This window comes from Nannospalax galili, unplaced genomic scaffold (genome assembly GCF_000622305.1).
Source record: "Nannospalax galili isolate Female #2095 unplaced genomic scaffold, S.galili_v1.0 scaffold996, whole genome shotgun sequence".
Lineage (NCBI taxonomy): Eukaryota > Metazoa > Chordata > Mammalia > Rodentia > Spalacidae > Nannospalax > Nannospalax galili.
This window is the reverse complement of record NW_008339436.1, coordinates 203,939-222,931: the sequence shown is the minus strand read 5'-3', so window position 1 is coordinate 222,931 and position 18,993 is coordinate 203,939. Positions and strand designations below refer to the sequence as shown.

Here is an 18,993-nt window from a genome sequence, read left to right as displayed (position 1 = left end):
GAGCTAAGATGATGCCTGCTCTGAGCCATCAGTTCAATTTCTAGTCCTTTATCACTCAGGAGGCCCTAAGACATCTCTGCAAATTGAGATAGAATATAGCATAATGTTGTCTATAACAGAGATAGATCAAATTATTTTAACATCTTTAACAGAAAACTTGATATCAGTCAATTTCTCCAATTAAAAACAAAAAAAACCAATTTGCTCAGAAATCAGCTAAATTCTTGATTTTAATATGCCTTTCTAGATGACTTCAACATTTTCTGTCCCAAATTTCTTTATTGTCTTTATCATACTTGTTAAAAAGCTCAATATTTTTGTCTTTTCTATAACCTTTAGTACCAGCCAAGACAATATTGTTCCTCTGCAGACTTCCCCTTCTTCTGTTAAGTCCATCCCACTATCTACTGTGGGGTCCATAGGATAATTTCATCTTCATCTATGGGTTTCGTGATACTGACTTGTTTTATTATTAAAAGGCTCGCCTAGAGAATTATGAGGAGGATTATTAGTCTTAGGACCAAGGAACATGAATTCAAGTCTCCTTTCCGCAACTTATTATATTCAGATAAGTTACTTTAGCATCTTTGGGTTTTGAGTTATATAATAGAACTACCATTTGGGAAGGATGTTAAATGTAAACTAAAGTACCAGGGGGTATTTTGATTAGTTTCCATGATTCCCTAAAGTTCTGAAATTTTATAGGCTTTTGATTTTGTCTACAAAAACAAAGAAATACTTAACTGGAAGAAATGAAAAAAATACAAAAGGAGATCATGAAAACCTGAAAAAAGGAATAGTTCAGGAAAAGAGTATGTTCATGGAAAAAGAAAAGAAGGACTAGGCAAAAGAAAACGTCATGGAACAAGGCAGTGTAGTAGGTTACAGGGGAAATCGAACTGGGAAAGTGTAAGAAGAAAAATCTATTTAGGTTACATTGTGAATAGATACTAAATGTGATTTATAGAACATGCTCTACATGTAGGTATTCTTCAGTTCCAGAAAAACAATAACTTCCCAGGAGTTGCCTGATTCCACTTATATATGAAATTTATGGATCTATGGCCACAGGTCAGTAATATCTGCCATAAAACCTTTGATGGTCAAAACAAAACATTGGTTACAATGCAGTTTTCAAATATTTGGATAAACGATTGGAATATAATTGGACTTCTCAGGAAAACTCTATATTAGAGCTAACAATCACTGAATTTGACTTTGTGAATTCATGTAATAGAGACCTATACTTTGACCCTATCTATATAAACAGAAGATCAAGCATAGGAGGTCAGGCAGGCTTGTATGGGCAAGTAATTGTTAACCACAGGATCATGGACCAATTAATCTACGCTTCAAGTTAGGGTTGCCACACTGGGAAAAAATAAATAGGTTATAATAGCCCAACTTCCTTGAAATCGGCTACGGTGACTGCACCACAAAACAAGAAGTGCCACATGCGCATCATATGGTGTCTAGCCCAGATAATCCTCAAAATACAGTCATTTATTTTCTCTGTATTCTCTAATTACTTAAATGTAAATCGATAAAATCCTGCCAACAGATCATTGACAAAATGGTGCTTCATCTACAGATTTACCTCAGAGGAACAGACAGACATACAGATAAGTTGCAATGGGCTTTGGCCCTTTGAAATCCAAATAAGTTACTTAGAATCACAGAATGTTGCCCAGTGGTTTTGTTTTTGAGGTTCAATTTGAAAATATGAGGCATAAATACAAATAGTTTTGAGTTTTTCATTACTATGGGAAACAGATCACCTGAGGTGACAATTGTAAGGCGGCATCTACGTAGAAAAAAAAGTGATCTGGAATTTTCTAAAACCCAAGAAAATGCGTAACACAGAAATGATAAAAGGAGCCTGTGATGGTTAGTGTTAATTTCCAACATGACAAGGCCTAGAATCACCTGGATTTGGATTTCTAGCATGCCTGTGGAGGGGATGTTGATTATGTTAACTGACATGGGAAGATCCATCTTAACTGTGGGTGGAACCATTCCCTGGGCAGGGGATTCTGGAGTATAAAATGGAGGCAGTGAGCTGAGCATTGGCATGCATTTATTCATTCCTCTCTGTTTCCTGACTGTGGATGTGATATGACCAGCTGCTCTTGCCATGTTGACTTCCCCACCATAGAAGACAGATACCCTGGAACTATCAACAAAAATAAACTGTTTCTTCCTTAAGTTGCTTTTGCCAGAGTACTTTATCACAGCAATAAGAAAAGAAACTAGGACATAGATTGGTACTGAAAAGTGGATTCATGGCTGTGATAAACCTGACCATGTGGTTCTTTGGCATTGGCATCTGTTTTGTGGCTGGAATGTGAACTACTTTAGTACTTTGGGCTAGAAAAGCCCTAGAGTGCTAGAAGCAGAGCTTTATGAGTAATTCTAGTGGGAGCTTGGAAGACAGTGATGCTGAGACAAAAGCATACCATGGAGACCAGGATCATGGGATTTCAAATGGGAATAGGAACCCATCAGGTCTCTATCAGGAAATAGACTAGGGGCCATTTGTGTCCTATTTTGGCCAAGAATCTGCCTTCATTCTGCCTGTGTCCCAAGAGACTGAAGTGGAGTTGAATTTAAAAATAATGGACTAATTTGTTTGGCAGAGAAAATTTCAGGCTAGGAGAGCATTCAGGCTAATGATGAGAAAGCAATTGTAATTGTTAAAGAAATTAGTGTCACTGAGGAGAGGCTTCCTGTGCTGCACTGAGACAACAGGAAAGATGTCCTGTGGGCAAAAGTCCCACCTTCAGAGGCACCATCTTGTGAAAATCCAAATTCATTTAAGGAAAGAAAGCCTAAGCTGCTGAAGGGGTTCCTTGTTCCGCAAAAGCAACTGCCTAGGAAAGTATTTCTCCAGGGTCATCTCATAGATGCTGATGCCATTGTGGGGAGGGGTGTGTGTGGATGTGTGTCAGGCTCTATCCCCAGACACCAGAGCTTGGTAGTAGAGCTTGGTAGTAGCATCCACATAGTACTGGTTTTGCAAGCATGAAAGATATAAGATTGAAGGGGGTCATGGAGTCTTGCTCTTCTGTCCACTTTTTACCCTCCATCTGACCTATGAAAGAATGCTGTTTTTCTTGGACTAAAGATACCCCTTGAACCAGGCATGGTGATTATGCTGGATAGCTTTAGTGTTAACTTGGGTTGAGGAAGCCTCAGTTGGGGAATTGCCTTCATTGGACTGGCCTGTGGTCATGTCTGTGGGGCCTTCTTGATTGTTGAGTGATGTGGGAGGGCCCAGCCCATTGTGGGTGGTGCCACCCCTAGGCAGGTGGGCCTGTCTTGCATAAGGAGCAGGCTGAGCAGGGGCCAGGGGAGCAAGCCAATAAGCAGCGTTCCTCCATGGCCTGTGCTCCAGTTCCTGCCTCCAGGTTCCTGCCCTGAGTTCCTACCTTGGTCTCACTGATGAACTGTGACCCAGGAGATGTAAGATAAATAAACCCTTTCCTCCCCAAGTTGGTAGTGGTCAGAGTGTTTTGTCACAGCAATGAAGAAACAAACTGATACAGTGGTGCATGCCTTTAATCCCAGAATTTGGGAGGCAGAAGCAGGTGGCTCTCTGTGAGATCAAGGCCAACCCGGTCTACATAGTGAGTTCCAGGCCAGCTGGGGCTACAGGGAGACCCTGTCTCAGAGAAAGAGAGAGAGAGAGAGAGAGAGAGAGAGAGAGAGAGAGAGAGAGAGAGAGAGCCCTTAAGCTCATAGGAAATTCAAGAATGATGTTGAAGGAGATAAGCCACGGAAGAGAATAACCATTTAAAATTTGACATTAAAAGACCCAAGTAGGGGCTAGAGAGATGGCTCAGTGGTTAAGAGCACTAGCTGCTCCAGCAGAGGACCCAGGTTCGGTTTCCAGCACTTAAATGGTGGCTAACAACCATCCATAACTCCAGTTCCAGAGCATTCAACACCCTCTTTTGGCTTCTACAGGCATTATACAACATGGGTGGATTTATATACATGCAGGCAATACACTCATATACATGAAATATAAAAATAATAAATAAACTTTTTAAAAGACCCAAAGAGATGATTACAAAAATTAAAGACACAACATTATTTATACCCATGTTTGTGTCTTATAGTTGGAATGAGATGGATAATGCCATGACCCCTAAAGGCAGAGGTCTTCACATTCCTGAGACAGGGACCAGGAAAACATCTTAGAGGTAGAATACCACCTAGCATATGTGAAGCCAGGGCCCCATCCTCAGCCCAGCCTAAGTAAATATCCTCAGATAAAGAACTCTGCACTTATTGCTACTTCTGTCTAGTCTAGCCTTTTGCTTGGTTTCTGGTGGATGAAGTTGACTAACTCACAGCCATTCCAAAACTTCCTGAACTATACTATGAAATTTCACCATATGAGTAAGTATGAAATGGTTGTAATTATCAAAAGCATTCATTTAAAGTTAACTAGCATTTTAATACAAGTACTTATACTTTAAAACTTTCAAAAACAGAATAACTTTGTGCAGTAGCTCCAAAGACATCTACCAAAGAGTCATTAGCACCTTGCTGAAGAAGAAGACTGATCATATTCTTGGACTGAGCTCTTACAGCACGTATGAGGGCTGATCTAAAAATAGCAGAAACAATGTTACTCTGACATACTTTAATGAAGTCATATAAACAAACTATTCAGATATATTTTACCAAGTTAATATCTTGTCTGTGTGTGTGAAAATTGACATTAATACATAAGAACAGACATGAGTGTTTAGAGGATAAATATGTACCCATCTTTGTCAATTACCTCCAACACAAAAGGAAAACATCTTGAACTAAAAGAAACATCTTGAACCAGTTAGTAGAATTTCCATGTTCATATGATTTAATTGACAGTCACTATGATTAGGTCATTTACTTGAAGTTGGTAAGATTTAAATGAAGAATTCTCCATTACTTCTTTAGTCTGAAGTAATATACTATAATTCATAGTCAGCAATAGGCCAAATAATGGACAACTATTTGGATTATTTTTAAAGTTATTAACATAAAAATATTAATACTAAAGATAATAGTAACAGAATAGTTTTAGTTAATGAGATTGACTACCATGTGCTAGGTACCAATATAAATGCATATGTGTAATCTTAAAACCACTCTTCAAAAATATTATTCTTATTTTCCTATCAGGAAATACACTTGGTGATGAATAATGTTCCTATGATCATATGCTTTGTAGGTCAGAAAGGCACAAATAAACCCAGTCTTATGTGAAGCTAGCCTTGTCTTTATCATTTACCTATAACTTATTTTCATTAAAGGAAGTTTATCCAATTAATGTTATATTATTTCCACTGCTCATGCCAATTAAATGTATAGACATCATAATAGTTTTTAGTAGGAGGTTACCCCAAAAGACTCTGGTCCCAGCTGGTGGTACTATTGAGGTGATTGATTATGTGAATGCTAACTTAGTGTGTATTAATTCATTTGTGAGATTGTAGATTACTTGTCTGTTAGGATGTGGGTCCTATTTGGAGGGCTTAGGTCACTAGTGTTCCTCTGGAGGGTGTGCCTAGCCATGGGAACTTTTTCTGTCTTTCTGCTTCCTGCCTTCTCTGAGATGAGCATCCCTCCACCACATGCTTCCACTTCCAGTTACATTCTACTTTGCTTCAGGTTCAAAGGAAACAATCCAGTCCACCATGGACTAAACCCTGTCAGGCCATGAGCCAAAATAAATCTTTCATCCTTTAAATTCTTTCTTTCATGTAGTTTATCATAATAGTGAATAGCTGAGCAACATACCAAAATAAACTGTAGAAGGACGGGAGGAAACTGAACCACATCTAATGATAACAATAGTCATTTAGAGATAGTCTGAGATCAATATGCTTCAAAGAAAGCAACTTATTTATTTATGTTACACGTATGAGTGTATTGCCTGCATGTATGTAAATTCACCCATGTTGTGCAATGCCCTCAAAAGTCAGAGGAGGACATCCAATTCCTCTGGAACTAGAGTTACAGATGGTTGTTAGATGCCATGTGGGTACAGGTAATCTGCAAGAAAAGCCGGTTCTCTTAACTGCTAAGTCATCTCTCCAGTCCCCCCACCAAAGAAAGCAATTTAAAGCAAATAGTCATCAAAGTTGCAAAATGATTTTCAAAACTATTTCTGGGCTGGGTGTGGTGGTGCACAACTTTAATCCCAGCAATTGGGAGGCAGAGGCAGGCAGATCTCTGTGAGGCCAACCAGCTCTACATAGAGAGTTCTACCCCAGATGGGGCTACAGAGAGATCCTGTCTCCAAAAAAACAGTATTTCTGTTAATATTGTATATTTTTACTATTAATATAGCATCTTAAAGGAAAAGTATACAAGAAGCAGAGGCATAAAATACTATAAAATGGTTAAGAATTTCATTTGAATCTTAAACCAACAGTTCATACTTTTAAAAATAAGGCTAATACAAAACTCACATGACCAATAAAATGGATTACAAATAACAAAGTACAGTCAATGTTAGAAGGAGACATGAGCCCTGATAGCTGCTACTTTTTGTGGTACTAAATTGAACTATTAATTTCCACCTGCTTCTTTCAACATGTTTCACATATTTCTACAAGCATAAGTTAAACTTCTTATGAATTTTGTGTTTATGATGTAAGTGATAGTTCCCACTCTAGAATGGCATGAGGATTTTAAAAGAATAAAAAATTACATTGTTATGAGGTTTGCCTCACCAGAGAAGACCACTCAGACACAGAAAATTGCCAAAAGAAAGTCTTTTATAGCTGGCCAGAAACTACACTGGGTATTCAGCTCCCAAGTGCAGCCCTAAGTCATTTTTAGGGTAAGCTTTTATACAGAAACAAAACAAAACACACATCCAGAGTGATAAGTTTAAGTTCCTAAACTTAGGAGTGGAAACCCCCCCCAACAATTTCTATTCTGCAAGAGTAAGCCAAGCAGAAAATACAAAAGCCATAAATCTGTTGTTAGCAGGAACAACCAGGTGCATGCCAACCTGTTCTCAAACCCCACATCTTGGTGCAGCTGGGTCAAACTTTTCCACTTCCACATTTGAACTAACTGCTTTAACTACTAGGTTTAACTGGGACCTGCTTATAACATGGCATAGCTATGGTCAGTCTTAAGGTGCCCCACTACAATACCTATTACAATGATACAGGGCATTAATATCCACTTCCTTCTTTAGTAAAAGTTCTGCTATCTCCTGTTTGTTTTCTAGTACAGCAAGTATAAGTGGTGTGTAGCCACCCTCGGAAACATGGAAATGATGTATTTACAAATCACAAAATGATGTATTCCTCAAGTCAACTGGAAATCTTATAAAAACCCTATTAATGTAGACATACAGACCAACAGCGGGCTCTTTTCCATCTCTAGGAGCCACACTTCTCATGAGCTTCCTCTTTAGAAAGGCTGCACCCTCCCCGACCCTTCACCCCACCCCACCCCCCAACAGCCCAAATGCCAAACCCAAACTCTCTTCAAATAATCATTGGTTGCAAAAACAGTTTTCCAAGCCACTTAAAATAAAGAAATGCTTGATTTAGCTTCTACATGTGGGAAACTGACCCATACTAGTCACTGTTGGAATAAATGTGTTTCAAGTATTCAGGGAATAAAGTTGGCTGATCTGCCTTTGCTTTAACCTTGGTGTCTGCATTGTGTCCTAGAAGTTCAGCAGCTATCGATGTGTTGTTGTGAACTGCGTAGTGCAGGGCAGTGTTTTGATCAGCATATGTGGCATTCGTGTCAGCACCATTTTCCAGTAGAATGTGTACACATTTCTCATGCTGGCATTGTGTGGCCTGTGGGGACTGTACCAAGGGAATAGATTGTTAATGAAATAAGCTCCAGGTAAATATTCCACAGATTTCACCAAATAGTTACACTGAAATGTTATAAATTCATCCTTATTATAATTTTTTTAATACTTTATTGTTTTTTCAGTTTAGATGACATTTTTCAGTTCACTTTCTTATTTTTGTTTTTTATTTTATTTATTTTAATTTTATTTTTGTGTATTTTGTGCATAAAATCATTTTTATACCCCTTCCCCCTCGTATAGCGCCCCCCCACTGGAGTTCCTGCATTCTGTCATTTTTATTAGTTTATTATGTAAAGTTAGTGTCCCCAGATGTCCCTCAGTGCACATTCACCGACCAGGGTTTAGTCAGCCTATCCAGAGCCTCCCTCTTCAAGATCAGCTCTTCCTCACCCAGCAGTAGTCAGCTGCAATAATTCTTCAACTAAGATTGGGGTCTGCTGTTCATTTCCACAGTTCTGCGCTGGGTTTTTGTCTGCCTAAGTTTGCATGAGTCTTGTGCATGCTGACACCATTGCTGTAGGTTTGTATGAGAAGGGTCCCAGGCACCTGTAGGACTATTTCCATATGGTCATGCACCTCCTCCCTGGCTCTTACAATCTTTTTGCCTCCTCTTCCACAGTAGTCCCTGAATCTTGGGTGGGTGGACCTCAATATAGGAGACTTGCCCAAGGACCCACATTCCGTGACTCTTATTCTCTGCTTTTTGGCCTTTTGTGACCTTTTGCATTCTTGGCCCTCTGTTGCATGAGGGAGCTTCATTGATGAGAATGGAAAAATGCATTAATGTTTTCTTCATCCCTTGTTCTATGTTCCGTGAGTCTTAGGTGTGGAGGTTGCATCCTAGATGTGCCACTTAGGCTTGGGCAATTCACAGAGAATCTCTGTGTGTGACCAGTGGTGTAACTGTAATAATCTCTATCTATTGAAAAAGTAGCTATTTTGTTGGGTGGTGACTGGGATACTTGTCTGTAAATTAAAGGATCCATATTTTGCACATAGTAAGAAATTACATTTGTCTAGAAATATGAGAGCCTTGGGGTTTTCTCTAAGATCTATGACCTCTCCAGCTATGTGTATTTGGATAGGTTTACAGTACCAAATATGAGTTTCCTTCCATTGAGTGGGCTTTAAGTCCAATTAGGTAGCTGTTGATTACCCCCAAGATAAAAGTGACACTATTATACCAATGTCGTTTGCTATGCCGGTAATTGATGTGGTTTTTAGGCCTTGAAGATAGGGTTGGATCATTGATTGATGGTTCGCCCTTATACCAGCTTGCATAGTGCTTTCCAAAGTCTTGAGAGCTGGCCTTCAGAGGAGGTGGCTTCCAGGTCAGTTCAAAATCCTGTGTCTGAAGAATGGTCTATCTTCAGCAATGGGGTCTTACCTTCAAGTTCTGGGCAGCAATCAAGGGCTGTGGCAATAGCCTATGTAATTTTGCAAGTCTCTTGGACTACCCTGGCCAACAACTCAAAGGAAGGTTCCTCCTGCTTGGCACTGTTTCTTGTTATATAGTTTTCAGCTATGCTCATGGACTTATATAAGGGTATTTTATGTATAATTTTTCAGTAGGTTTTTGGACTAATATGATTCCCTCTGGTTTTTTTTTATACTACCTAGGCACTATTTATCTCTTCTCTTTCTCTCTGTCTTATCCTCCCTCCCCACCCTCCCCATTTAAAGTGTCCCCATTTTCCCCATTTCTCCCTTGATAATTTTGGTATGCTATGGTCCCACCTCTCTTGAGCTCCTTCTTCCCCTTTATTCCCATAGTTCTTTGTATAGCCTCTTCCTCTTCCCTTTAACTACTCCCTTTTTACACATTTCTCCCTTAGTAACACCTACTATTTTCTACTATTTATCTCTCTTGGGTTTCTTCTTTCCCTTTACCTCCCTGGTTCCCTTCCATTTTCTGGGTTCCTGCAGTTACATCAGGATACATACTCACTTATAAGGATTTGATGCTAGATCCACAAATGAGAGAGAACATACATCTTTTGTTTTTCTGAGTCTGTGTTACTTCACTTAGTATAACAGTTTCTAGATCCATCCATTTGCCTGCAAATTTCATTATTTCATCTCTTTCTTTACTGCTGAGTAGAATTCCATTGTGTAAATGTATCATGATTTCATTAACAACTCATCAGTTGAGGACACTTAGGTTGCTTCCATCTCTTAGCTACTGTGAAAAGACCAACAACAAACAAGGTTGAACAAGCATCTCTGCAATAGGATGAGGCCTCAGTATATGCCAAGGAGTGGTATAACCGGGTCATATGGTAGGTTCATTTTTAGTTTTTTGAGAGTTCTCCACAGTGCTTTCCACAGGGATTGCACAAATTTGCAATCCCACCAGCAGTGAATGAACATTCCCCTTTCTCCACATCCTTGCCAGCATTTGGAATCAGTTGTTCTCCTGATCTTAGCCAGTCTGACTCAGGTAAGATGAAATCTTAGGGTGGTTTTAATTTGCATTTCCCTAATTACTAATGATGTTGAACACTTTTTAAGATGTTTCTTAGCCATCTTTATTTCATCTTTTGAGAACTCTCTGTGTAGATCCTTAGCCCATCTTTTAATTGGATGATTTGTTTTTGATTGTTTTTTGCATTCTTTATATATTCTGGATGTTAAACCTCTGTCAGATGTGTCACTGGTGAAGATTTTTTCCCATTCTGTGGGTTTTCTCTTCACTTTCTTGATTTCTTTTGCTGTACAGATTTTTAGTTTAATGAGGCCTTCCTGAGCAACTGGTGTCCAATTTAGAAAAGCCTTTCCTACACCTGTATCTTGTAGGTTACTGCCGATGTTTTCTTCTAACAGTTTCAGAGTTTTGAGTTTCACATTGAGGTCTTTGATCCATTTAGAGTTGACCTTTGTGCAAGGTGAAAGATAAGGATCTAGTTTCATTTTTCTACAGGTGGAGATCCAATTTTGCCAGCACCATTTGTTGAAGATGCTGTCTTTCCTCCTTACATGTTCTTGGCACCTTTGTTAAATATCAGGTGACTGAAAGTGCATGTACTCAAGGGTTTGGGTCTTCAATTATGTTCCATTGATCTATGCATCTATTTTTGTGCCAGTACCATGCTGTTTTTATGACTATGGCTCTGTAATATAGTTTGAGATCTGGTATCCCCAGTGTTGCTCTTTGTGGTCAGGGTTGCTTTGGCTGTCCAGGGTCTTTTGTGCTTTCATATGAATTTAAGGATGGTTTTTATCTAATTCTGTGAAGTATGTCATGAGGATTTTGATTGGGATTGCATTGAATCTACATATTGCTTTTAGTAGGATGGTAATTTTCACAATATTAATTCTTCTAATCCATGAGCATGGGAAGTCTTTCCATCTTCTGGTGTCTTCCTCAATCTCCATTTTTTTTTAAAGATTTAAAATTTTTATTGTAGAGATCTTTGATGTCTTTGGTCAGGTTTGAGGCGTCTTATTTTTTTTAAGTTATTGTGAATGGGAGGATTTCCCTGTACTCTTTCTCCAATTGTTTGTTGTTGGTATACAGAAAGGCTACTGATATTTTGTAACCTGCCACTTTACTGAAAGACTTGATCAGTTCTAGGTGTTTTCTGGTGGAATTTTTGGGATCTCTTAGGTATAGTATCATATCATCTGCAAAAAGGGATAATTTGGCCTCTACTTTTCCAACTAGTGCTCCTTTAATTTCCTTCTCTTGTCTTATTGCTCTAGCAAGAGTTTCAAGCACTGTATTGAAAAGAAGTGGAGATAGTGGACATCCTTGTCTGGTTCCTGATTTTAATGGGAATGCTTCCAATTTTTTTCCATTTAGAATGATGTTGGCTGTGGGTTTGTTGTATATAGCTTTAATTATGTTGAGGTATGTTCCATCCAGTCCAATTCCCTTTAAGACTTTTATATGAATGCATGCTGAATTTTGTTGAAGGCGCCTTTTCTGAATCTATTAGATGATGATGTGGTTTTTGTCTTTGAGTCCATTTATATGATTGATGATGTTTATTGACTTGTGTATATTGAACCATACCTGCAACTCTGGAATAAAGCCTACTTGATCATGGTGAATGATCTTTTTAATGTATAGCTGTATGTGGTTTGCAAGTGTTTTGTTGAGAATTTTTGCATCTATGTTCATTAAAGATATGGGTCTACAGTTTTCTTTTTTGGTTGTGTCTTTACCTGGTTTTGGTATTAAGTGATGCTGGCTCCATAGAAGGAATTTGGGGGTTCTCCCTCTGTTTCTACAATTTTGAATAGCTTAAGTAGTATTGGTTGGAGGTCTTCTTTAAATGTCTGGTAGAATTCTCCTGTAAACCCATCTGGGCCTGGGCTTCTTTTAGTCAGGAGATTTTATATTACTGTTTCAATTTTCTTATATATTATGGGTCTGTTTAAACTGTTGATCTCTTCTTGGTTTACTGTGATGGCTCCCATGATTTTAGATCCCCATCTATTTCTTTTAGGTTTTCAAATTTAATAGAGTATAGGGGTTTTCCTGTTTGTTTGTTTGTTTGTTTGTTTGTTTTGTCTTTTTGAGACAAGGTCTCCCTTGGACAGAACAGGATACTAGAGCATAACCTCTGACATTTAAAATCACTGGTTCATTGGAGATGGAACTTTCAATGAGAGTGCCCCAGCCTCTGCCTCCCAAGTGCTGGGATTAAAGGCATGCGCTACCACACCCAGCTTAGGTTTTTAAAGTATTCCCTCATAATGTTGTGGATCTTTTGGGTGTCTGTTGTGATGTTCCCCTTTCATCTCTGATTTTGTTGATTTGGATTTGCTTTTTCTTTCTTTTGGTTAACTGGGTTAAGGGTCTGTCTATCTTGTTTAGCTTTTCAAAGAATCAACTCTTAGGTTCATTGATTCTTTGTATTGTTTCTTTGTTTCTATTTCACTAATTTCTGCTCTGATTTTTGTTTCTTCTCATCTAGTAGGTTTGGGTTTCATTTGTTCTTGCATTTTCAGGGTCTTGAGTTGCAATATTAAGTCATTTATTTGTGTTCTTTCTGATTTTTTAATGTAGGCACTTAGAGCTATAAACTTCCCTCTTAGGACTGCTTTTAAAGTGTTCCAGAAGTTTTGCTGTGTTGTATTGTCCTTTTCATTGAATTCCAGGAGTACTTTTATTTCTTTCTTAATTTCTCTTTTGACCCACTCATCATTCAGGAGTGTGTTGTTTAATCTCCATGAGTTCGTGAGTTACTAGGGATTCTTCCAGTATCAATTATAAGCTTTATTACATTGTGGTATGATGGAATGCATGGAATTATTTCAGTTTTTTTTTTTTTTTCACAGTTCGTTTTGTGCCCCAGTATGTGGTCAATTTTTGAGAAAGTTCCATGGGGTGCTGAATAGAAAGTTTATTCTTTGGTGCTTGGGTAGACTATTTGTAAGATGCCTGTTCAGTCCATTTGCTGTATGGTATCATTTAATTCAGATGTCTGTTTATTCTTTGTCCAGTTGACCTGTCTAATGGTGACAGTGGTGTATTAAAATCCCCTTCTATTACTGAGTTGGGACAAATCTGTGGCTTAAAGTCCTGTAGTGTTGTTTTTATGAATCTGGGTGCACCAGAGTTTGGTGCATATATGTTCATGATTGTAATATCTTCTTTGTTAATTGTTCCTTTGATCAGAATGAAGTGACCCTTCTTTATCTCTTCTGATTTTAGTTTGAAGTCTATTTTGTCAGATATTAGAATTGCAACCCCTGCTTCTTTCTTAGTGCCATTTACTTGAAATATTCTTTTCCATCCTTTTACATTAAGGTAGTGCCTGTCCTTGAAGGTGAGATGGGTTTCTTGCAGACAACAAAAAGATGGATTTTGTTTCATAATCCATTCACCTAGCCTGTATCTTTTTTTTTTCCTTTTGGTCTCTTTGAGACAGGGTCTCCCTGTAGCCCCAGCTGTCCTGGAACTCACTATGTAGACCAGGCTGGCGTTGAACTCACAAAGATCCACCTGCCTTTGCCTCCTGAGTGCTGGAATTAAAGGCATGTGCCACCATGCCCAGCCTAGCCTCTATCTTTGACTGGGGAGTTCAGTCCATTGATATTTAAAGTTATTATTGAAAGATGTGTATTGGTTACCATCATTTTGATTACTGTTTGCATTCTTTGTCTAATTTTGTTTCTACAATTATACCTTCATTTAGTTTCTTTCTGTTGTCCCCAGGGCATAGTTTTTCCTTTCTCTGTTCTTTCTATTGCTTTAAATATTCTTTGAAAGGCTGGTTTTGTGGACATATATTCTTTCAGCCTATTCATGTTGTGGAAGATTTTTCTTTCCCCTTCAACTCTAATAGACATTTTTACTGGGTAAAGTATTCTGGGTTGGCATCTATGGTCATTTAGAACTGGAAATACCTTGGTCCAGGCTCTTAGTTTGCATTGATAAGTCAACTGTAATTCTGATGTGTTTTCATTTATCTATGAGTTGTTGTTTTTCTTTTGCAGATTTCCCTCTTTGTTCTGTACATTTAGTGTTTTCATGTGATATGCCATGGGGAGTTTCTTTTCTGGTGCTGTCTATTTGGTGTTCTATGTGCTTTTTGTATTTGTATGGGGATGTCTTTCCTTAATTTTGGGAAATTCTCTTCTACAATCCTGTTTAAGATCTGGCCAATACTGTTAATCTGAAATTCTTCTCCTCCCTCTATGCCTGTGATGCATAGATTTGGTCTTCTCATGGTGTCCCATATTTCCTGCATATTCCATTCCTGTGGTTTTTTTTTAATTTTTCATAATCTTTGCTTGAGTGGTCCAATTCTTCAACTTTATCCTTCAGTGTTTTTATTCTGTTTTCCATTTCATTTACTCTAGCAGTGAGGCTTTCTCCTATTGTTTCAAATTGGCTTATATTTCACTTCCTTCTTCATTTCAGCCTGAGTTTTCTTCAATGTTTCTCTTTTGTGAATTCAGTCAGAAGTTTATCCCTATCTTCTTTTAGTTCTTTGTGTGTTCTTTAAATTCACTGAATTCTTTGATCATGTTTATGATTTTTATTTTAAATTCTGTGTCTTGGGTTATCTCCAGGGGGTTCTCTTTGTAGAGCTCTTCTATAGGACTGGTAGATTTTGGTGGGAGCTTACTGGTTTGGTTTTCTATATTATTATTGTTCTGTTGTGATTTTTGGCATGTGGATTTCTTCTGTTTGTGATTCTGGTATGAAACTCAAGCCTTCCTTTGTTGAGTTGAAGTCTGCGTCTGTTTATGTTAATGTGCTTTGGTTGTATTCTTATTGGGTGCATAAAGCTGGTTGATCTAGGTTTTAGGCTCTCTCAGATTTTATATTGGAAGGAACTGATGGCTTCAGATCAGCTACTCAGGAGCTCCCACAGAGGCCCAAGTCAGGCTCCAGTCAGGTACACTGAAGTTTCCGTCTAAGGTCTGAACCCCTACTAGTGGGCACCCACAGCACAATTTGGGAAGTTCAGTAAGGGGAAGCCCAATTTTGGTAGTCTCGGGCAGTCTGCTAAGGTCTCGGTCCCTACTGTAGGCTAGAAAAGTCTAGGCCTGGTGAAGTGGGAGGGGCTTCACATGGTCACTGTCAGGGGGTTGTGCACCAGGGTGATTTGGGGAAGCTCACCACCAATGGAGGCCAAATCCAGGCACTCTCAGGTAGTCTGCTGAGGTTACTATTGTTATTATTTGTATGAGTGTATTGCCTGCATGCGTGTAAGTGCACCTGTGTCATGAAATGCCCCTGGAAGTCAGAAGAGAGGTTGGATCCCCTGGAACAAGAGTTATGGATGGTTGTTAGCCACCATGTGGGTGGTGGGAATCAAATCCAGGTCCTCTGCAAGAGCAGTCAGTGCTTTTAACCACTGAGCCAACTTCTCCAGGCCCATAGTTTTCTTTTCTTTTTTTCCTTTTTTTGTTTTTTTGTCTTTTTGAAGCAGGGTCTCCCTGTAGCCCCAGCTGTCCTGGAACTCACTATGTAGACCAGGCTGGCCTTGAACTCACAGAGATCCAACTGCCTCTGCCTCCAAAGTGCTGAGACTACAGGCATACGGCCATAGTTTTCTTTTTTATAAAAAGGTTTTTGTTTTGTTTTTTGAGATACGTCTCCCTATAGCCCCAGCTGGCCTGGAACTTGCTTTCAGACCAGGCTGACCTCGATCTCACAGAGCTCTACCTGCCTCTGCCTCCTAAGTGCTGAGATTGAAGGCCTGCACCAATCTGGTGCAGGCGCTCCACAGCCAGCGCTATAAAAGGTTTTGAGACAAGGTTTCCTTATGTATCTCAGGCTGGATCAAACTTGCTAAGTAGCTCAGGTTAGTCTGGAATCACAATCCTCCTATCTCTGCCTCTCATATAATGGAATTACAGGACTGAGCCACCACACCTGAAGATTAACCTGAGGATTATTCAAGTCCATCTCCTGCTGAAATTGTTAGTTCCCTATTACCTTAATCAGAGCTGTGCTTTTATCACGATCACAGACATCGATGTTGCACTCATACCACAGTAAGAGAGACACCATTTCCGGTTGGCCGTGAGCACTGGCATCGTGCAGAGCAGTCCTGTGAAAAAGAGAATGCTTTTAAGGCTATTGTACAGTATTATACCAAAAGATAGTTGTCCGTGGGCCGTAAACATTGTCATGTACTGAATTTTATTCAGACACAGCCGCCTATTATTTATTTTTATTGAGCAGTGCTGAAAATCCAGCACTTGGTCTCTCACGTGCAAGCCTAGCACTCTATCACTGATTATGCTTGTAGATTGAAAAATGGGACATAGATGTAGAACTTGATATTTCTAAAGAATATCCCATCAAGTTAAGCAATATTTTTGCAATAGTAGCAATCATTTATATTTATTCATATTTTCTAACTTTTCATTAGGACAAAACTAAAATTAAATGATTAAACCATCGTTTTGTATACAAAAAAATCATTTGTGTATAGTGATATTTACACATAATAACTTCTATAATCGCAGATAAAAACATTCTTTTAACTTCTGAAGAGGATAAAAGTTGAAAGAACAGAGAAATAAGGAGGAGCAAGTTCTCTGTTCAAGATTCATGATCCCGCTATTCCCGTAATGAGGTATGTCTTATTACAAATAATATTTTATTAGGAATAGAACTTCTGTATGTGTTTCACTGTGAAAATCAGAGATAAGGCAAATGAAAACAGTAAATACCAATGAAATTAAAGCAGACTCAACAAAGAAGAAAAATGGAAAACTTTTAAATATTTGGAACAAACTTCTAAATGGTAATAAAAGGAAAATTTCATTCATTCAAATATCTGAAAAATACTGCATTTGTACATACTTTTAGGCAATGTGAAATTGCAGACTATATGGTGTGTATATAACTGAATTGGCTATTTTTCCTCATTTGATGAGCAACTTTTTTTTCTTGCTGGCTCTTGTTTGTAATTTCTAAATTTTAATCCATAGTCCACGAGAAAATCTAGCTACTTTTCTTCAGTTAAGAGACATTTCATTAACAAATAATACAACTTTTCCCACAACTATACTATGCCCCTGAGTGGCAAATTCTTACTTGTATTTGGATGTTTCTAGATATTTCTCTTGTGTTACACTCATTTATTTGTATTTTTTGTTGTTATGATCAAATTTTTAAAAATAGTATATTTTGATACATACAAGTTCAAGTTATTATAAACATTTTCTTCATGTCATCCCAACAATAAAATACAGTATATGTAACTCAAAAATGTAAAACATTGATGTTTCTATTTGGTTAATATAAACTTGACCAACATAAAAAGAGGTCATGCTTGTGAGAACGGGTTTTCCTATGCCAGAAAACACAGTCAGGAGCAAGGTACCACCATCCTCAACAGAGAGAATGAGCAACTTCCCAGATATCCAAATAGATTGTTGACTAGGTCTGCCTGAAGTGGGGACCAAATTGACAAAGTCCCATGAGTTTAGTGCTTTGAAGGGTGTGAAAGTTGTCAGTGAATATCTGCTCCTGCATCAAGAGAAAGAAATGGAAGCTAATGAGGAAACTGTGGAAAACCCAGAGCTTCTCCACGAATCCTAGGAATGAAATCAGCGGGCTAATCAAAATGATGTTGACACTTCAGACTAGCCGGACTAAGCACTAAGGAAGCATGTGGCAAGTAAGCTGCTGAAGAGTGGAAAGGCACCCTGAATAGCCCCATAGGAAGCACCTCTTAGAGAAAAAAGACCATGAGACCATCTTCTCACTGGTTACAGAGAAATAAAATGGATATTGGATTTTATTCAATGAGTTTTGTGCCCTGACATGGAAAACGTCATCAATTTTTATGTGCACCTTTAAAGAAAGTGCTGTAGAGTCTCCATTTTGTTGGTGATCCCTTTTTTTAGAGAAAAAAGACCATGAGACCATCTTCTCACTGGTTACAGAGAAATAAAATGGATATTGGATTTTATTCAATGAGTTTTGTGCCCTGACATGGAAAACGTCATCAATTTTTATGTGCACCTTTAAAGAAAGTGCTGTAGAGTCTCCATTTTGTTGGTGATGTCCCTTTTTTTTTTTTGGTTTCTTTGAGACAGGGTCTCCCTGTAGCCCCAGCTGTCCTGGTACTCACTATATAGACCAGGCTGGCCTTGAACTCACAGAGATCTGCCTGAGTGCTGGGATTAAAGGTATGCGCCACCACACCCTGCCGTGATGTCTCTTTTAAGCTGACAATAAAGTGATCTAAAAGGGGACTTATATATGGATTTGAAAACCAGCTAAGGTTTAGTTTATTTTTCTTTGCTTCTCATAAAGAACACCTGGGCTCCAGACCCATCCCCTTGTGCAGGTTCTCAGTGCTGAGGAGACTGCATTGGCACTATTCCTCATAAAAGCCTCCCTTCTTTCCCAGGTTCCCCTGGGGTCAAGAACGGAAAGGTGGCATTTCTCCCCCCTTAGGCCAGGCTGCCCCTCACCCCTCTTCCCAGTCACACCCCATCGGGCCCCCTTGCCTTTTCTTCCGGTCTGTAATATTCACGTCAACATCCTCAAATATGAGCATGCGCTGTACTTGGGTAATGTCCCCCACACTTGCAGCCTTGTGCATCCTTTTCACGGGTTTGTACCCACTGAGGTAACTGGGCATCTCTTGGCTCTCAGCGCTCGCATGCCTAAAGCCCAGGAAGCCCAAAGGTGACTGGCCCGTGAAGATTTTCTTCATGGG

The 18,993-nt window shown here is 38.8% G+C and overlaps 1 protein-coding gene across 1 annotated transcript in view; it reads right to left on the bottom strand.

The window, feature by feature from the left end:
• The window catches only part of LOC103735036, a 185,182-nt gene extending 166,192 nt beyond the window's left edge, over positions 1-18,990 (bottom strand). Inside the window, 5 exon segments of the mRNA XM_008834136.1 lie at positions 4,480-4,615; positions 7,164-7,270; positions 7,656-7,826; positions 16,248-16,362; positions 18,782-18,990. Of these exon segments, the coding sequence (XP_008832358.1) occupies positions 4,480-4,615; positions 7,164-7,270; positions 7,656-7,826; positions 16,248-16,362; positions 18,782-18,990 (738 nt within the window).
• Between the last annotated feature and the right edge of the window lie 3 nt (positions 18,991-18,993).